This window comes from Neomonachus schauinslandi, chromosome 1 (genome assembly GCF_002201575.2).
Source record: "Neomonachus schauinslandi chromosome 1, ASM220157v2, whole genome shotgun sequence".
Classification (NCBI taxonomy): Eukaryota; Metazoa; Chordata; class Mammalia; order Carnivora; family Phocidae; genus Neomonachus; species Neomonachus schauinslandi.
In genome coordinates, this window is record NC_058403.1 from 127,952,687 (window position 1) to 127,972,712 (window position 20,026).

The window sequence follows — 20,026 nt, forward strand, 5'->3', positions numbered from 1 at the left end:
TTTTTTTTTTAAAGATTTTATTTATTTATTTGACAGAGAAAGACACAACGAGAGAGGGAACACAAACGGGGAGTGGGAGAGGGAGAAGCAGACTCCCCGCCGAGCAGGGAGCCCGATGCGGGACTCGATCCAGGGACTCCAGGATCATGACCTGAGCCGAAGGCAGTCGCTTAACCAACTGAGCCACCCAGGCGCCCAATTTTATTGTTTAACTTAATGGCATTTGTACTTTCAGGTATAGAATAATCATGTGATGTTGCTTCTCTTTCAGGTGTTGCTGCGTATGTTGGTTGGCAGAGCTCCTCAATTCTCAAACCCCTGTTGCAGCAAGGTCTTAGTGATGCTGAGGAATTTGTTATTGTTAAAGCTCTTAATGCCCTTACCTGTATGTGCCAGTTAGGGCTGCTGCAAAAACCCCACGTCTATGAATTTGCCAGTGATATTGGTAAGTTTCTGTTTCTTAAAATTAGAAATAGAAAATTAAGGGTGTCTTAAGGGAAATAACAAATGAGAGAGCGTTGTAAAAGTTCTAGGCAATATAGAGTCAGATTTTCAACTTTATTGTCCCGTGTGTGTGTGTGTGTGCACACTTACCTGCATGTTCACGTATGCTTGCATGTATACAAGAGACAGGCAGGCAAACAAACAAGGTCATTTGGTCCACTAGCCCAGCTTGGGAAATAGCTCTTTGTTTTTATCTGTAGATAAGTCTTTAACTTGAAAAATAGATTGTTTTGTTTTGTTTCATTTTTAACATGATGTAGATAAAGTCTTTAACTGCTTTGGAGAGTCAACCTATTTTTTGAACAATTGACCACTAGTCAGGAAGTTGAAATTGAATGTACAGGATTGTCTATGACATCTGCCATTGCACTGATTGCCACCTAAGAATTCATAGTGTTGAAGTTACTACTGTTAACAATTTTATTAACCAATGAAAAGAATTAATGTTTAACCTTTATAGTACTTAGCCTATTTCCCTCAATTTAAAATTCAGAATAAGGGCAAACAAGTAAATATGACACTTTCTAAAATTAAGAATATCTGGAACTTTTAGTCTTCTTATCACTTCATTTTAAGATAGTAAGCAATATAAGATACTAAGTTGGCTCTGTCTTGAGAGGACATGAAATCTTAGAAAATTGCCTTTTTTGGATAAAATGCTTAATTGCTGCTAAATGCTTTGCCAAGGAAAATTAATAGAAAGCCAAAATTGGTTGGATTTGGTTATAGGTTATTCTTGAGGCAGTCCTCAGAGAAAAAAGACAAAGGAGTTATGATTTATTTTGATTGTTGAGAAAGTAGGTAGTAGCTTGTAGAGATGTATCAAATTTCTGGAAAACAAATTTTTTTTTAAACATTCTTTTTTTTAAGGTTTTATTTATTTGTCAGAGAGAGAGAGAGCACAAGCAGGGGGAGTGGCAGACAGAGGGAGAGGGAGAAGCAAGCTCCCCGTGGAGCAGGGAGCCCAATGTGGGGCTTGATCCCAGGACCCTGGGATCATGACCCGAGCCGAAGGCAGACGCTTAACCAACTGAGCCACCCAGGCGTCCAAAATTTCTGGAAATTTTTAAGGCATGAATGTAGCTTTTTAAAAAATATTTGTGGAAAATTTATATGGAGGTTTCTTATTTTACACTCTAATATCTATCGTTGTTCTTTTAGTTTATAATCTTAATTTGGTTTGAATTTTTTATGAATATGTTCAAAATAATTACAAATTTTAGAAATTGTTGAGTATTGGTACCACAGTCATGATGAGAATCTCGATTACACTGAATTGTTTTTGGTTTTTCATATAAGCTATGGAGTGCTGTGTAGTGTAAGGGCAGATATAGAAAGCAGTGTTTTCCATAATAATATTAAGGAGAAAATGTATTGTCTTAACATGCATATCATGCTATATGGAATGTTTTCCTGCTCATTTTTATTTTCTGAATTCTCACATAGTGCTTTCTTTTTTCTCCTGTGAAAGTGGCATTACCTTTATGGGTCAAGTTTTTCTTGCCTTTGATTTTGATTCTCCTTATTTTAATGAATATTCTCTGTATATAAATATTTACGTGTATGTTCTAATTTCATATAATTTCTCTTTTTTTTGTAAAGACTTTATTTACTTAGAGAGAGAGAGCATGAGTTGGTGGGGAGGGGTATAGCGAGAGCAGGGAGCTGAGCAGGGAGCCCGATGCGGGGCTCCATCCCAGGACCCTGGGATCATGACCTGAGCGGAAGGCAGACACTTAACCGACTGAGCCACCCAGGCACCCCTCATATAATACATTTTTTCTGTTGCCTAATTACTTGGAAACTTTTTTTGAGACTTCATGTAGCTTATAATTAGCATTTGATTTATCTGAAAAATGGATGTCTATCAATTTTTAAGCAAAAATCATCATAAATATAGTTTTTATCCCTCTTCTCAAATTTTACAGAGATTTTTCTGTGTTCTGTTTCTTGTCATTGATCATAGGACGAACATATGGGACACTCTGTATCTTTAGCATCACAATAAATGTATCTTTATCTTTAGGTATAGAATAAACTCAATATGGTACAACTTCTTGGATAGGGAACTCCCTTAGAACTGGAACTGAATTTGGGTACTATCTGTGGGGGGACAAAGCTTTGCTGAAAAAAATCAACTAAATCATCCGTTGGCGTTTTGAACTATTTCAAAGAACAAACAATTTTTAGTAATAGAAACACCTTTAAAACATAAACTGTATACATCTCTCTGTTGTTCTGTTTTTATGTGTAGTCTGTTATAGTTATTACTAAAGGGAATGGTGGTGGTGATAATGGCATCATGATTTCTTTGACAGTTGTGAAAAAAAACTACACTCTTCCCACTTAGGTATTATGCATACTCCCCTTCCCTCATGCTTGTTCCCATATAATTGGAATGTATTGGATAGAGAAAATATCAAGTACACTGTTTTATAGGAAATCCTCTTGAGTGTTTGAGGTTCTTTGTATCAGCTACTTACTGATACAATGATGCTGTACGATAGTCAACCGTAAAATCTCAGTGAATGCTTTAGTAAAGTTCTCATCATGAATGTGTGGGCTGTATGGGTGGCTCTGCTTTAGGCTTTGTATCTCCAGATTGTAGTGAGAGTGACCCATCTGTCTCATTCTGGGTCCCATGTTAGATGGGCAGCAGTTTCTTGGGTTATGTTCTAGGTGATGGCAGAAGCATGAGACAGCAAGCCTAGCTATGTAGCACATTTCAGGCCTCTGTTAGTGTTATATCTGCTAATATCCCACTGGCCAGAGCAGGTTGATATGACTGAGCTAAAAGCAAGAGGCAGAAAAGTACCCTTTGTATACCATGAGCACAAGGCAAAGAGTGTGGTTGTGTAACAGAGATAATGTAAAGAATTGGGACCAATAGTTCAGGCTCATACAGTGCCTAACTTCTGCCACGTCATTTTGGGTTTAGCTACTTTCTGGAGGTTCTTCGGTATTTTTCCAGTCCTCATTTTGCCTGTTGTCAAAGGGAAACTACCAGCCCTCCTTTGTTGTTGTATTAGAGGCTGCATGGTGCTTATGAAATAATTAAAACCTCCTTCATGTGTAATTAAAAGAATTGGAAATGGGAGAACTTCGGAGACGGATATTTTGAACAAATTTTTTCTCCTTCTCTCTTTTATATAAGTAATATTGGCATATGACAGTGTTCTTATTTCTCTATTACCCTACATTTCTTGTAAAATTAATATCCTCTAAATGCTGATGTTTTAGCATACTTAGAACAATTATATGTATACGTACATATTTTTTCTTTTAGAAGTTTTATTCTAAATCGGGTTTAAAAGTTTTAATTTTATTCTAAATCTTATTTTGATTAGTTGAAGTCATTGATTTTTTTTTTTTTTTTTTTTTTTAAAGATTTTATTTATTTATTTGTCAGAAAGAACACAAGCAGAGGGAGAGGCAGGCAGAGGGAGAAGCAGGCTCCCCGCCGAGCAAGGAGCCCGATATGGGACTCGATCCCAGGACCCTGGGATCATGACCTGAGCCGAAGGCAGCCGCTTAACCGACTGAGCCACCCAGGCGTCCCAGAAGTCATTGATTTTTAAGTGTAATATACAAGATAGTTAAAAGGGGTGAAAAGACATTCATTTACTTTTCTGGTTTAATATTATATATATATATTTAAATTTTTATTATTTTTTAAAGATTTATTTGAGAGAGGGAGAGCAGAGCGAGAGAGAGAGAAAGAGAGAAAGAGCACAAGCTGGGTTGAGGGGCAGAAGGAGAGGGACAAGCAGACTCCCCGCTGAGCAGGGAGCCCAATGCTGGGCTCGATCCCAGGACCCTGAGATCATGACTTGAGCTAAAGGCAGATGCTTAAACGACTGAGCCACCCAGGCGTCCCTAATCTTATATTTTAAACTCTTTAAGAATGGGCATCATATTTTCTGCCTTTAGTTCTATTCATAATGCCTTGTGAATGAATTTATGAATGTTGTATTAGATTTTATCAAACCTTTTCATTTAAAAGAATGTCAGATAAATAGCTCTAAAAATTCTTTTATGGTATTATTGCTGCTGTGTATGGTAGAGAATATTATAATATTAGTATGTTGAGTTGAGTTTATGCCATAGGATAATTGAGTATGTGAAGACAGCTGATAGTAACATTGGGGTATAATCCCTTTATCAGTTGTGTTATAAAGTGAAAATTTGTTTATCCCAATTGGATAAACATGGTTTAAATCCATACCTTTTTCTTTTCCTGTTTAGCCCCATTTCTGTGTCATCCCAATCTATGGATACGCTATGGTGCTGTAGGATTTATCACAGTGGTAGCTCATCAAATAAGTACAGCTGATGTATACTGCAAACTGATGCCTTACCTAGACCCATATATTACTCAACCAATAATACAGGTATGCTTGTTCCAACTTGGCCTCAGTCCTCTCCAAATTGTGCCCGTTAAAAAAAAAGGTTTAGAAAGTCCTATTTTTATTTAAATTTTTAAAGATTGAATTGGGCTACAGCATTTTCACATTCCTTTAAGCTAGTTAATGTTAATGGAACAAACAGTATTGAAGGTGAGAAAAGTTCAAGAGACTGTTGTGTTATACATCATTTTATGCATAATGTAGCACTCAATAGTTTATGCTTTATTATGTGCAGTGTTGTAAAACATGTGCTATTAAAGTGAAATACAGTGGAAATATTGACGGGCCTCTACTTTTATTGTAAAAAGTATAACTGATTTTTAGCCAAAGTCAGCATTTATAATAAATTGGAAAAAGCCTTTTACAGATATTCGTTTTCTTTGGACCAGTAACTGGTTCTGGTTTTTTTTTTCTGTTCTTTTTCATTATTTTAATCTAATCTTTTAAAATCTGATTTAATCGGGGCGCCTGGGTGGCTCAGTTGGTTAAGCGACTGCCTTCGGCTCAGGTCATGATCCTGGAGTCCCGGGATCGAGTCCCGCATCGGGCTTCCTGCTCGGCAGGGAGTCTGCTTTGTCCTCTGACCCTATCCCCTCTCAGGTGTTCTCTCTCTCTCATTCTCTCTCTCTCAAATAAATAAATAAAATCTTTAAAAAAAAAAATCTGATTTAATCTTTTTTTTTTTTTTTTTAAATCTAATGACTTGTGCCCCCCTCCTCTCTTCCCATAGCATAAATTTCAGGTTTTTGGTTTGTATAAAGCAGTTATTTACCCAACTTGTCAGCACTTACATGTTTTATCTTCCTAGAAAGCTGACTATCAAAAAATAATCTAAATTGAGTGAACTGTTGAGAGATGATTCTGGCTATTAAAATATTCTGAAATTTTTTTTTTTTTTTTTACTAAAACTATTTCCCTTTTGCAAATTCACATGCTTCTAGCTTCTGCTACTTTTATATTCCAATGCACCTTTCCCTTGGTTGGAGAAAATGATCGTGGATATATTCTGGAAATGAGGAGGCTTTGGCTGTGCCTTCCATCCTTTTCCCCAGAGATTCATCCATTTTGGGGGATCATCATTCTTTGTTTCATAGTTTGTAGAATTTTTAATTTTTATCTTAGCAATTTATATATACACATATATATGAAAGATGGATAATATTACTAGAAAATATGTCTTTTTAATTAATTAATTTTTAAAAAAAGCCTATTTATTTTAGTAGTATCTCAGTACCCAACACGGGGCTCAAACTAACAACCCCGAGATCGAGAGTTGCATGTTCTTCCAACTGAGCCAGCCAGGCAGTGCCCCAGCCTTTTCTATTTCTTTTATTTAAAAAATTTTTTTATATTTTTATTTTTCTTAAGGATTTTATTTATTGATTTGACAGAGAGAGGGAGAGACAGCACACAAGGAGGGGGAGCGGCAGGTGGAGGGAGAAGCAGGCTCCTCACTGAGCAGGGAGCCTGATGCGGGACTCGATCCCAGGACCCTGGGATCATGGCCTGAACCGAAGGCAGATGCTTAACTGACTGAGCCACCCAGGCACCCCAATTTCTTTTAAAGTTTAATAAATTTTCTTGGAAATCTGGTCTAGGGATTCTCACTACTTTTCGCTACTTATTCCATTTAGAAGTTTGTTTATGAAACTCTTTTATAACACAATGTGGAGAAAGTATCCCTGGGAATTAAAAATTGCATTCATTTGTAGTAACTTAGTGGTAGTTTACTGTAATAAATCTAACATTAAAAAAAAAATCTGACATTAGGTGGTTTTTTAGAAATCTACACCACTCTTTGTTTTCTCAGGAATATATATGTATTTCTCAGGAGATATATATATTTTAGTAGTATCTCAGTACCCAGTATGGGGCTCATATTTTTTTTCTTTTTTCATTGCTTTATTTTTTGAAAGGCTAGGATTGGGAGTTGAGAGCCTAATTATCCATATGCTTCATAAATCTGCCTTTCTACAGTTTGAATTAGACAAAAGATACCCTTTTATGCTGGTTTGCACTGGCCAGCTTATCAGGTAGTTAAATATGTCTAAAGAAAATGCTCTTCGTTGTGGTTAGTATGCTCATCCTTTTTATTATATATCCATTGACAAGGAGGGTGTTTTTGGGGATAAAAAAGGAAGGATTTCATGAACTCTGTGGAGAGAGTGATGTTTTTTAAGAAGGGGTTGAATCTACTGGGAAACGTGATGATTGCTGGGCAGCCCTGTGACTGTTGAGCATCTTTTCTCAGTCAGTACCTGCTGGCTGTTAGACCTGTGAGCCCCAGGTACTTTTGATCTAGGAGATCATCTGACATTTTGGCATCCAGAAAAAGTCTCTGTCATTTTCTAAATTTTTCTAGCCTGGGTATATACTGTTATTCTTCCAGTATGGAATACACATATGTGTACTCACATGCTAACTATGTAAAGAAAAACCTTAGCTCTTAAAGGTCACTAGTATTCTTTTTTCTTCTAAGCAAAAATTGCAGATGTTGATTTCGCCCGTTTTTTAGAAAATAAATACCTATATTAATTTTGCACAGGTTGTATTTACTGAATATGAAAATAACTGTACTATATGTTGTATCTTTGGCTAATTCTTTTTATTTTCCTAATATAGATTGAAAGGAAACTTGTCCTACTCAGTGTTTTAAAAGAGCCAGTAAGTCGTTCTATATTTGATTATGCTTTGAGGTCTAAAGATATTACTAGCTTGTTCAGACATCTTCACATGCGCCAGAAGAAACGAAATGGTTCTCTTCCTGATTGCCCTCCACCGGAGGATCCTGCCATAGCACAACTTCTGAAGAAATTGCTCTCACAGGTTGTATCACCTTTCTGAAATCTTCCATTTAAACAAAAATTGCATAAAAACATTCAAGCATCCATTTAGTTATTAAAAATATTTTTGGTTGATTAGGTTGCATCACAACAAATGAGTAAATAAACCTGGCAAATATCATATACATTTACCTTGGAATCTAGGAGATGCTAGGATGATGATAAGGCATTGGTTTGAGCTAAATAAGGAATGATGGTAGACCTATTAAGTTTGTTTTGTGATTATTGCCTATATAAATAAGGGAGAGAGTAGATATAACCTTAGATTTGAGTAATATTCTTGATTCAGTTCCATAATTCACCAAAAAAAAAAAAACCAAGAAGAAGAAAAAAAATTCAATTAAAAAAAACATTGCAAAGCATAGATGCAGGACAGAAAGATCCTGGTTTATTTCAGTCCAAATTTAGAGAGTTCTCACTACATGCAAACAGCTGATATAACTGGGATTTATAATGCATCTTAGGTTAAATAAACCAGGTACTACTGTATATTAAAAGCCTATGAATTTGGATCAATTAACAAATCTTGTTAGAACTAGGAAGTAGTCTTTTTATTATACTTGGAATTAGTAAGGCCTCTTTAGAAATAGTAAGTCTAGATTCAGTGTCCTGTTTTAAGGAGGGATATATGGAACTTAAAGAAGTCAAGATAGAAATGAAAATGGTTAGAAATAAAGAATACGATTTCTGAATAAATGCTCCATGAGCCAGAAAGCAAATGAGAGATAACTTTAATGACGGTCTTTAAGTCTGTAGGACATTTTGATTAAGAGAATACTTGTCAGTCATGTCTTATCTAAGAAGAAGATGAGAAAATGCTTCAATTGGCGGAGAAAATTTGTTAAGTTTGAAGATATAAATCCTTTCTTGTATTGTACATGCTCCTGTGTTGGTTTGGGTGATTGAATATCCCATAGGAGCCTGGTCAATAACCATTTTGGTTCTTCTGGGTCTCAATTTGCCTGGAGGCTGGAGCTGCCTCTGAAAGTCCCTTCCAGGCCAGTGGTTCTGTTTCCTGTATTTTAGAAGACTTAATTTGATGTGACTTGAATTACCAAAGAGCTTTTTCTTTGGGTTTTCTTTTAACCTTGGCTCGTACATTACATGTATTTTATATTTTAGAAAGCAATTTATGGAAAATTGGATATTGAATCACATTTCCTTATTGTTTCTCTTGAGTAAGTAATCCTTACCAAAAAGATTTCAGCATGCAATAAAAACCACCCCAAGTTAGATGTTTCTTTGGGCTTAGATGGTGTGATTCTTTGTATTTCTCTCTCCTACAAATTCTGTATATTAAATTAAAAGCTTCTTTACTATGTAAAATTTCATTGTAAGTCATTAGTTACTTAGGGCCACTCTAGCCCCCAGTTCTTGCTTTTCACCTTGCTGTGCGTATAGGTTTTGCCATTGCCATGGGTAAAAAGAGGGAGGGGGAAGGAGCAGTTGCCATAGCCTTTTTGCTTTCTGCTTCCTACTGTTCTCCTGAACCCTTCTACCATCACTGCTTCTACAGCCACCCTCATTATTGGGTACCATGATGAAATCAGTAAAACGCACTGACTTGTATTCCTCTGACAAGTTAGTGCTTGATGTATTCATTTGTCTGTCATTTGCACCCTCATTTGTATGAGTGGGGAAGAGGACCATGTTTTCCCTGGTTTTATGTTGTTTCTGTTAACAACAGTTTTTGGAGACTCCCTAGTCTGTCTCAAGGGACAGGCGCTACTAGTAGGAGGGAGAGCAGGCCAGAATCTCTGAGGTCCTCAGAAGAAGTAACAGCAGATTACCAGCTTCCATTTTTTGAGGACCTACAATGAGACTACTAGTGCAGTTGGTACTTTCCATATTTTGTGACTGTCCTTATATAACAAGCTTGAACAACAATGGGGGTGTCATCCCCATTTTATAGTTAAGGAAACTAACTCAGTGAGGGTAGTTAAGTTGCCTATGCTCACACAGTTCAGTAAGCTTCAAAGCTGACATTGGAACCTAAACCCATCTAACTCCTTTACCATGCCATCTTCCCCCCACCAAAGATTTATTTATTTATTTATTTGTCAGAGAGAGAGAGAGAGGGAGAGAGAGAGCGTGCACAAGCAGGGGGAGAAGCAGGCTCCCCACTGAACAGGGAGCCCGATGCGGGACTTGATCCCAGGACCCCGGGATCATGACCTGAGCTGAAGGCAGACACTTAACTGACTGAGCCACCCAGGTATCCCGTTCACCATGCCATCTTGCCTCAAAATAAAGGACAGGGAACTAAGGCTGAGAGGCTTGCCTAAGTTTTTTATGGACTTAGGAGGAGTCCATGTGCAGTTAATCTCCTCCAGTCCCTTGCATGCTTTTTGTCTGCCTTCACTTCATTTTGGTCCCTGCACTAACCTGAGTTTCTTGGGATTACTGAGAGAGGCTTGGAGTCAGGGGAGACTTTGGAGGTAGGAATTGAATCCCTGTTCCTAATGTCAGGGATATAGAGGGAAGGATGCTTTTAGCCTCTGCAAAGGGGAATTCTGAATACTCCTACAAAATATTTTTTAATTGGGGTTTTACAGTGCTCTTTTGTATAGGACTGCACTTGAGATACATCATGGGTGAAATAGGCTTTTCTAGACCAGCCTAGCATTGTCTCTATGGGAAAATATGTTCAGGGTTCTGGTTAATAGATTTTTAAAGTACACTTATGGAACTTATGGAAGTTAGAATCTGCTTGAACTCCAGATTTTCAATAGAATTTACCATCTGGAGGTGATACATGGCGGGGCTATTTTAGAATCACATCTACAAGAGCTCTCTGTTTTGTTTGTATCCATTTGATCATGTGCTAATACAGAATAAGAATATTCTGATTTCACTCCTTTAAAAAATGACAAATACTTCAAATTTTTAATTTTTTAATGATTTTTATTTGATTGGTAGTATAGACACAAGGTATAAAATTGAAAAGATGTTGGAAGATCTATAATAAAATATAAGTTTTCCTACAATCCCTGATCCCCAGCCACCCAGTTTCTTTCTCTGTTGATTGTGAATTTTATGTTATTAGAGTGCTGAATTCCTTTATATAGTGTCAGATTGTTGTGTTGTACAGTTAAGTTACTTGGAATCACTTTGATCCTTTTAAGCCTTGCTTTTTTTTTCTTTTTTAAAATTTTTAAATCCAGTATAGTTAACATACAGTGTTATCTTAGTTACAGGTGTACAATATAGTGATTCAGCAATTCTGTACATTATCCATTGCTCATCCAGATAAGTGTACTCTTAATTTCCTTCACCTATTTCACCCATCCCCCCACCCCCACGTCCCCTCTGGTAACCATCAGTTCTCTGTAGTTAAGAGTCTGTTTTTTTTGTCTCCCTTTTTTCCTATGTTCATTTGTTTTGTTTCTTAAATTCTACATATGAGTGAAGTCATATGGGATTTGTCTTTCTCTGACTGGCTTTTTTCGCTTAGCATTACATTCTTTAGATCTATCCATGTTGTTGCAAATGACAAGATTTCATTCTTTTTAATGGCTGAGTAATATTCCATTGTGTATATATAGCACATCTTCTTTATCCATTCATCTATCAGTGGACACTTGGGCTGCTTCTAAATTTTGGCTATTGTAAATAATGCTGCAGTAAACATAGGGGTGCATATATCTTTTCGAATTTGTGTTTTTATATTCTTTGGGTAAATACACAGTAGTGGAATTACTGGATCATATAGGTAGTTCTAGTTTTAATTTTTTGAGGAACCTCCATACTGTTTTTCACAGTATGAAAAACAGTTTTTCATTCCTATCAACAGTGCATGAGGGTTCCCTTTTTTTCCACATCCTTGTCAATACTTATTATTTCTTGTCTCTTTTATTTTAGCCATTCCGACTGGTGTGAGGTGATATCTTAGTGGTTTTGATTTGCATTTCCCTGATGATGAGTGATGTGAGCATCTTTTCATATTTTTATTGGCTATGTGTATGTCTTCTTTAGAAAAATGTTTATTCATGTACTCTGCCTATTTTTTAATTGGATTATTTTTTTCTTGTGTTGAATTGTGCAAGTTCTTTATATATTTTAGATACTAACCCCTTACTGGATTTATCATTTGAAAATATTTTCTCCCATTCATTAGGTTTTTTGTTTTATTGATGGTTTTTTTTGATGTTTCCTTTGCTATGCAAAAGCTTTTTATTTTGCTGTAGTCCCCGTAGTTTATATTTGCTTTTGTTTCCCTTTCTTGAGAAGACATACCTGGAAAAATGTTTCTATGGCCCACATCAAAGAAATTACTGCCTATCTTCTCTAGGAGTTTTGTTGTTCCAGGTCTCACAGTTAGGTCTTTAATTTATTTTGAGTTTATTTTTGTGCATGGTTATGAGGTTATAAGGAAGTGGTCTGGTTTATTCTTTTGCATGTAGTTGTCCAGTTTTCCCAGCACCATTTATTGAAGAGACTGTCTTTTCCCATTGTACATTCTTGCCTCCTTGTCGAAGATTAATTGACCATATGAGTAGGGGTTTATTTCTGGGTTCTCTATTTTGTTTCATTGATCTATGTGACTGTTTTTGTGCCAGTATCATACTGTTTCGATTACTGCAGCTTCGTAGTATCTCTTAAATTCTGGGATTGTGATACTTGCAGCTTTGTTCTTCTTTCTCAAGATTGCTTTGGCTATTTGAAGTCTTTTGTGATTCCATACAAATTTTAATATTGTTTGTTCTACTTCTGTGAAAAATGTTGGTATTGTGATAGGGATTGCATTGAATACAGATTGCTGTAGATTGCTTTGGGTAGTATGGACATTTTAACAATATTAATTCTTACAATTCATGAGCATAGAATATCTTCTCATTTGTGTTGTCTTCTTCAATTTCTTTCATTGATGTTGTATAGTTTTCAGAGTATAGGTTGTTCACCTCCTTGGTTAAGTTTATACCTAGGCATTTTATTCCTTTTTACTTATTTATTTATTTATTTTTATTCTTTTTTTTTTATGTATTACTTGTTTCAGGGATACAGGTTCGTGATTCATCAGTCTTACACAATACACAGCGCTCACCACAACACATACCCTTCCCAGTGTGCATCACCCAGCCACTCCATCCCTCCCACCCCCTTCATTCCAGCAACCCTCAGTTTGTTTCCTGAGATTAAGAGTCTCTTATGGTTTGTCTCCCTCTCTGGTTTCATCTTGTTTCATTTTTTTCCTCTCTTTCCCTATGATCCTCTGCCTTGTTTCTCAAATTCCACATATCAGTGAGATCATATGATAATTGTTTTTCTTTGATTGACTTACTTCACTTAGCATAATACCCTCTGGTTCCATCCACATCATTGAAAATGACAAGATTTCATTTTTTTTGATGGCTGCATTATATATATATATACATATATATATACCACATCTTCTTTATCCATTCATCTGTCGATGGACATCTAGCCTCTTTCCATAGTTTGGCTGTTGTGGACATTGCTGCTATAAACATTGGGGTGCAGGTGCCCCTTCAGATCACTGCATTTGTATCTTTGGGGTAAATACCCAGTGCAATTGCTGGGTATTAGGGTAACTCTATTTTCAACTTTTTTTTGAGGAACCTCCATACTGTTTTCCGGAGTGGCTGCACCAGCTTGCATTCCCACCAACAGTGTAGGAGGGTTCCCCGTTCTTTGCATCCTCACCAACATCTGTCATTTCCTGACTTATTAATTTTAGCCATTCTGACTGGTGTAAGGTCGTATCTCATTGTGGTTTTGATTTGTATTTCCCCGATGCCGAAAAAGTTGACCACTTTTTCATGTGTCTCTTGGCTATTTGGATGTCTTCTTTGTAGAAATGTCTGTTCATGTCTTCTGCCCATTTCTTGACTGGATTATTTGTTCCTTGGGTGTTGAGTTTGATAAGTTCTTTGTAGATTTTGGATACTAGCCTTTAATCTGATAGGTCATTTGCAAATATCTTCTCCCATTCTGTCAGTTTTGTTGGCTGTTTCCTTTGCTGTGTAAAAGCTTTTTATCTTGATGAAGTCCCAATAGTTCTTTTTTGCCCTAGCTTCCCTTGCCTTTGGTGATGTGTCTAGGAAGAAGTTGCTGCAGATGAGGTCGAAGAGGTTGCTGCCTGTGTTCTCCTCAAGGATTCTGATGGATTCCTGCATTTAGGTCTTTCATCCATTTTGAGTCTATTTTTGTGTGTGGTGTAAGAAAATGGTCCAGTTTCATTCTTCTGCCTGTGGCTGTCCAATTTTCCCAACACCATTTGTTGAAGAGACTATCTTTTTCCCATTGGCCATTCTTTCCTGCCTTGTTGAAGATTAGTTGACCATAGAGTTGAGGGTCCATTTCTGAGTTCTCTATTCTGTTTCATTGATCTATGTGTCTGTTTTTGTGCCAGTACCATACTGTCTTGATGATGACAGCTTTGTAATAGGGCTGGAAGTCCAGAATTGTGATGCCACCAGCTTTGCTTTTCTTTTTCAACATTTCCTCTGGCTATTTGGGGTCTTTTCTAGTTCCATACAAATTGCTGTAGGTAGCATAGACATTTTCACAATATTTGTTTTTCCAATCCATGAGCATGGAACGTTTTTCCATTTCTTTGTGTCTTCCTCAATTTCTTTCATGAGTGTTCTATAGTTTTCTGAGTACAGATTCTTTGCCTCTTTGGTTAGATTTATTCCTAGGTATCTTAATGGTTTTGGGTACAACTGTAAGTGGGATCAACTCCTTAATTTCTCTTTCTTCTGTCTCGTTGTTGTTGTATAGAAATGCAACTGATTTCTGTGCATTGATTTTATATTCTGCCACTTGACTGAATTCCTGTATGAGTTCTAGCAGTTTTGGGGTGGAGTCTTTTGGGTTTTCCACATAAAGTATCATATCATCTGCAAGGAGTGAGAGTTTGACTTCTTCTTTGCTGATTTGGATGCCTTTTATTTCTTTTTGTTGTCTGATTGCTGAGGCTAGGACTTCTAGTACTGTGTTGAATAGCAGTGGTGATAGTGGACATCCCTGCCGTGTTCCTGACCTTAGGGAAAAAGCTCTCAGTTTTTCCCCATTGAGAATGATATTTGCTGTGGGTTTTTCATAGATGGCTTTTATGATATTGAGGTATGTACCCTCTCTCCCTACACTCTGAAGAGTTTTATTCAAGAAAGGATGCTGTGCTTTGTCAAATGTTTTTCTGCATCTATTGAGAGTACAATATGGTTCTTGTTCTTTCTTTTACTAATGTAATGTATCACATTGATTTGTGGATTGCCGCTCAGGAATAAATCCCACTTGGTTGTGGTGAATAATCCTTTTAACGTACTATTGGCTAGTATTTTGGTGAGAATTTTTGCATCCATGTTCATCAGGGATATTGGTCTGTAATTCTCCTTTTTGGTGGGGTCTTTTTGTCCAGTTTTGGGATCAAGGTAATGCTGGCCTCATAAAATGAGTTTGGAAGTTTTCCTTCCATTTCTATTTTTTGGAACAGTTTCAGAAGAATAGGTATTAATTCTTTAAATGTTTGGTAGAATTCCCCTGGGAAGCCATCTGGCCCTGGGCTCTTGTTTGTTGGGGAGATTTTTGATTACTGCTTCAATTTTCTTGCTGGTTATGGGTCTGTTCAGGTTTTCTATTTCTTCCTGGTTCAGTTTTGGTAGTTTATACGTCTCTAGGAATACATCCATTTCTTCTGGATTGTGTGATTTGCTGACATATAGTTGCTCATAATATGTTCTTATAAATGTTTGTATTTCTTTGGTGTTGGTTGTGATCTCTCCTTTTTCATTTATGAGTTTATTTATTTGAGTCCTTTCTCTTTTCTTTTTGATAAGTCTGGCCAGGGGTTTTTCAATCTTATTTATTCTTTCAAAGGATAAGCTCCTAGTTTTGTTGATTTGTTCTACTGTTCTTTTGGTTTCTGTTTCATTAATTTCTGCTCTAATCTTTATTATTTCTTTTCTCCTGCTGGATTTAGGCTTTATTTGCTGTTCTTTCTCCAGCTCCTTTAGGTGTAAGGTTAGGTTGTGTATTTGAGACCTTTCTTGTTTCTTGAGAAAAGCTTGTATTGCTATATACTTTCCTCTTAGGACCGCCTTTGCTGCATCCCAAAGATTTTGAACAGTTGTGCTTTCATTTTCATTTGTTTCCATATAATTTTTTAATTCTTCTTTAATTTCCTGGTTGACCCATTCATTCTTTAGTAGGATGCTCTTTAGCCTTCATATATTTGAGTTCTTTCCATCTTTCCTCTTGTGATTGAGTTCTAGTTTCAAAGCATTGTGGTCTGAAAATATGCAGGGAATGATCCCATCTTTTGGTACTGGTTGAGACCTGATTTGTGACCCAGTATGTGATCTCATCTGGAGAATTTTCCATGTGCACTTGAGAAGAATGTGTATTTTGTTGCTTTGGGAAGGAATGTTTTGAATATATCTGTGAAGTCCATCTGTTCCAGTGTGTCATTTACAGCCCTTATTTCCTTGTTGATCTTTTGCTTAGATGATCTGTCCATTTCAGTGAGGGGGGTGTTAAAGTCCCCTACTATTATGGTGTTGCTGTTGATGTGTTTCTTTGATTTTGTTATTAATTGGCTTATATAATTGGCTGCTCCCATATTAGGGGCATAAATACTTAAAATTGTTAGATCTTCTTGTTGGATAGACCCTTTAATTATGGTATAGTGTCCTTCCTCATCTCTTATTACAGTCTTTGGTTTAAAATCTAATCTGTCTCATATAAGGATTGCCACCCCAGCTTTCTTTTGATGTCTGTTAGCATGATAAATGGTTTTCCATCCCCTCATTTTCAATCTGGAGGTGTCTTTGGGTCTAAAATGAGTCTCTTGCAGAGAGTATATCGATGGGTCTTGCTTTTTTATCCAATCTGATACTCTTGTGTCTTCTGATTGGGACATTTAACCCATTTACATTTCAGGCCTTTTGGTCCAATTTTAAATGGAATTGTTTTCTTAATTTTTTTTTCTGCTGCTCTGTTATTAGTGTATAGAAATGCAACTTATTTCTGTGTATTAATTTTGTATCCTGCAACTTACTGAGTTCATTTATCAGTACTGATAGTGTTTTGGTGGAGTCTTTAGGGCTTTCTCTGTATAGTAACATGTTACCTTCAAATAGTAACAGTTTTCTTAATTCCTTACCAGTTCAGATGCCTTTTATTTCTTTTTCATGTCCAATTGCTGTAGCTCAGACCTCCATTACTGTGTTGAATAAAGGTGGTGTGAGTGGACATCCTTGTCTTTTACCTGATCCTAGCAGAAAAGCTTTCAGTTTTTCACTATTGAATGTGATGTTTAGCTCTGTGTTTTTCATATGAGGCCTTTATTATGTTGAGGTATGTTCCAGCTAAAATATTTTGTTGATAGTTTTTATCATGAGTGGATGTTGTATTTTATCAAATGCTTTTTCTGCATCTATTGAGATGATCATATTTTTATCCTTCATTTTCTTAATGTATTATATTGATTTGCAAATATTGAACCACCATTGCATCCTTCGGAATAAATCTCATTTGATCATGGTGAATGATTTTTTTTAAAAATGTATTGTTGAATTCAGTTTGATAATATTTTGTTGAGGATTTTTATACGTATGTTCATCAGAAATTTTGGTCTGTGGTTATCTTTTTTTGTGGTATCTTTGTCTGGTTTTGGTATCATCCCCATAGAATGAATTTGGACATTTCCCTTCCTCTTCTAGGTTTTGGAATAGTTTGAGAAGAATAGGTACTAACTCTTACTTAATGTTTGGTAGAATTCACCTGTGAAGCCATCTGGTCCTGGGCTTTTGTTTGTTGTGAGTGTTTTGATTACTGATTCAGTTTTATTTCTAGTAGTTGGTCTGTTCCAATTTTCTATTTTTAATGTGTTAAATAGACTTTTATTATAAAAATACTTTAATAAATGTAAACATATAAGTAATGTGGAGTAATATAAATATTCTATAAAATTTTTATATAGTCTGAATTTTGTTTGCTGATACTGTATTTTTGCATTTAGGTTCATAAATGATTTGTTCTTCAATTTTCCTTTCTTGCAGTATCCTTTAGGTATATATACCAAATACTAAAGGAAAAATCCTGACTTATAATCTTGTCTTGAAATTACTCCTCTAATTCTTAACAGTTCACCTAAATCCTTCCTGTTTAAGGATGATTGCTCCTACTAATTTTAGTTTGCAATTTCTGATTTAGGTATGTGTCATATGGGAGTCTGGAAAGTCAGTATGATTGTATTGCTGTTAATACAGAATCCCCCCCATGGTGCACTTCTACCATTTTTTATTGAGATAATTCACATACAAAATAATTTACATTTTCATCATCTTGGAAAGAAACCCCATGCCCATTAGCAGTTATTCCCCATTTAGTGCTCCCTCCAGCCCCTGGCAATCACTAAATCTACTTTCTGTTTCTAGGAATTTAGCTATTTTGGATATTTCCTATAAATGGAACTGTACAATATGTGGCATTTTTGTGTCTGGTTTCTTTCACTTAGCAAACTATTTTCAAGGTTGCTCCATGTTACGGCATATATTTATACTTCAGTCCTTTTTATGGTTCTTAGGATGACCCTCCTTGTGTGGACTAAAATAGAGACCTCTCTCTTACGAACTAAAATGTTGTGTAACAAAAAGAATAGAACTCTTACTACAGCTGTGAAATTGTCTACATTAGCAATTTTTAGGAGGATAAGTAAAAATAAATGAATTTCAGGCCAGTATTGGAAAAAATTCGTCAAGGATCTTTCTATGATTATTGTACTTTAATACAATTTTATTGTTTCCTAGCTTTCTAACTTTCTGGGGTTTGTGTCCTATTATGACTGTGGGTTGTGAATATTATTTTAAACTCCAGTAGAATCTGGATTAAGGCCTTGGGAATTGCTATTTTATTTATTTTCTTTCCATTGGCATAATAAAATCATTCTAGAGAATTCTGTGGATGGTTTGAAAGTTAAGGAAAAAAATGCAGAACTATTCCTTTTACTAGAATATTTGTTTCACATGGGATTATTTTATAATTTTTTTTTTAATTTTTATTTATTTATTTGAAACAGAGAGAATGAGAGAGAGAGAGCACATGAGAGGGGGGAGGGTCAGAGGGAGAAGCAGGCTCCCTGCCGAGCAGGGAGCCCGATGCGGGACTCGATCCCAGGACTCCAGGATCATGACCTGAGCCGAAGGCAGTCGCTTAACCAACTGAGCCACCCAGGCGCCCTCACATGGGATTATTTTAATTATTTAGTATTTATTGGCTGTCAGTTTCAAGTGTTCTAAGTGTCTTAGGTAGAAAAATTTACTAAAATTTCAAAATAGCCAAAAGAATAAAATAAAATTTCAAAATAGCCTTATAGGACTGGTGCTAATAATTATCCTCATTTTCTAGATAAATCAGTAGAGATTTAGGGAAATTGGGTAACTTGTCCAAGGTTACACATAGAGTAATAGAGTTTGACTGTACTTAGGCAGTCTGACCTTAATTATACTGTTATTGTAGTGTGTGTTCCTTGCATTTGCAGTTTAGCCAGCATGTATCAATTTCTGAAGTGTGTAGAATGTTTTATGTATCATAGAGTGCCTTCACAGTGTCTCATTTAATATTCTCAACACATCTAGGAGCAAGGTTGAAGTAGGTATACTTTCTTTTACTTGATATTGTGTTTCCAGAATTTTTGTTTAGATAGTAAATGTTTGTTTATTCAGAGTTACATATTAAAGATATACTAGATAACAGGCACTGTATTAAGTTCTAGATTTCAAAGATGAATTATACTGAATGCTCCCATTTAGAAAGAAAGTTAAGATATAAATTATGATACAAAATAGAAAATGCCACAATAACAGGGTGTTCTGGGAGATCAGAATAGTGAGAAGTTGTTCTGTATTGATACTTTCTTTTTCTCTTGTCTTATTGCTTGTTTTATGTTAGCATTCTAACTCTTAAGATTTCACAGTAATGGCTTGACCATTCAGTTGTTAGTCATTCTAAGGCCTATTATTGCTTTTGAAAATAACCTAGAACGTATGGTTTTATTTGGTTTTAGGGAATGACAGAGGAAGAGGAAGACAAACTCTTGGCACTGAAAGACTTCATGATGAAATCTAACAAAGCAAAGGCCAATATAGTAGACCAGAGCCATCTCCATGATAGTAGTCAGAAAGGTGTAATTGACTTAGCAGCATTAGGCATAACTGGGAGACAAGTTGATCTTGTTAAAACCAAACAGGAACCTGATGATAAGCGAGGTTAGTATATTTACTGTGTGTGTGTGTGTGTGTTTGTGTT

General features: G+C 36.0%; 1 protein-coding gene across 1 annotated transcript in view; it reads left to right on the forward strand.

The window, feature by feature from the left end:
• PIK3R4 (phosphoinositide-3-kinase regulatory subunit 4) overlaps window positions 1-20,026 on the forward strand; it is an 83,868-nt gene that overhangs the window by 28,445 nt on the left and 35,397 nt on the right. Inside the window, exons 7-10 of the mRNA XM_021678899.2 lie at window positions 272-445; window positions 4,750-4,895; window positions 7,533-7,736; window positions 19,785-19,986. Of these exons, the coding sequence (XP_021534574.1) occupies window positions 272-445; window positions 4,750-4,895; window positions 7,533-7,736; window positions 19,785-19,986 (726 nt within the window). The remainder of the gene's footprint in view (window positions 1-271; window positions 446-4,749; window positions 4,896-7,532; window positions 7,737-19,784; window positions 19,987-20,026) is intronic.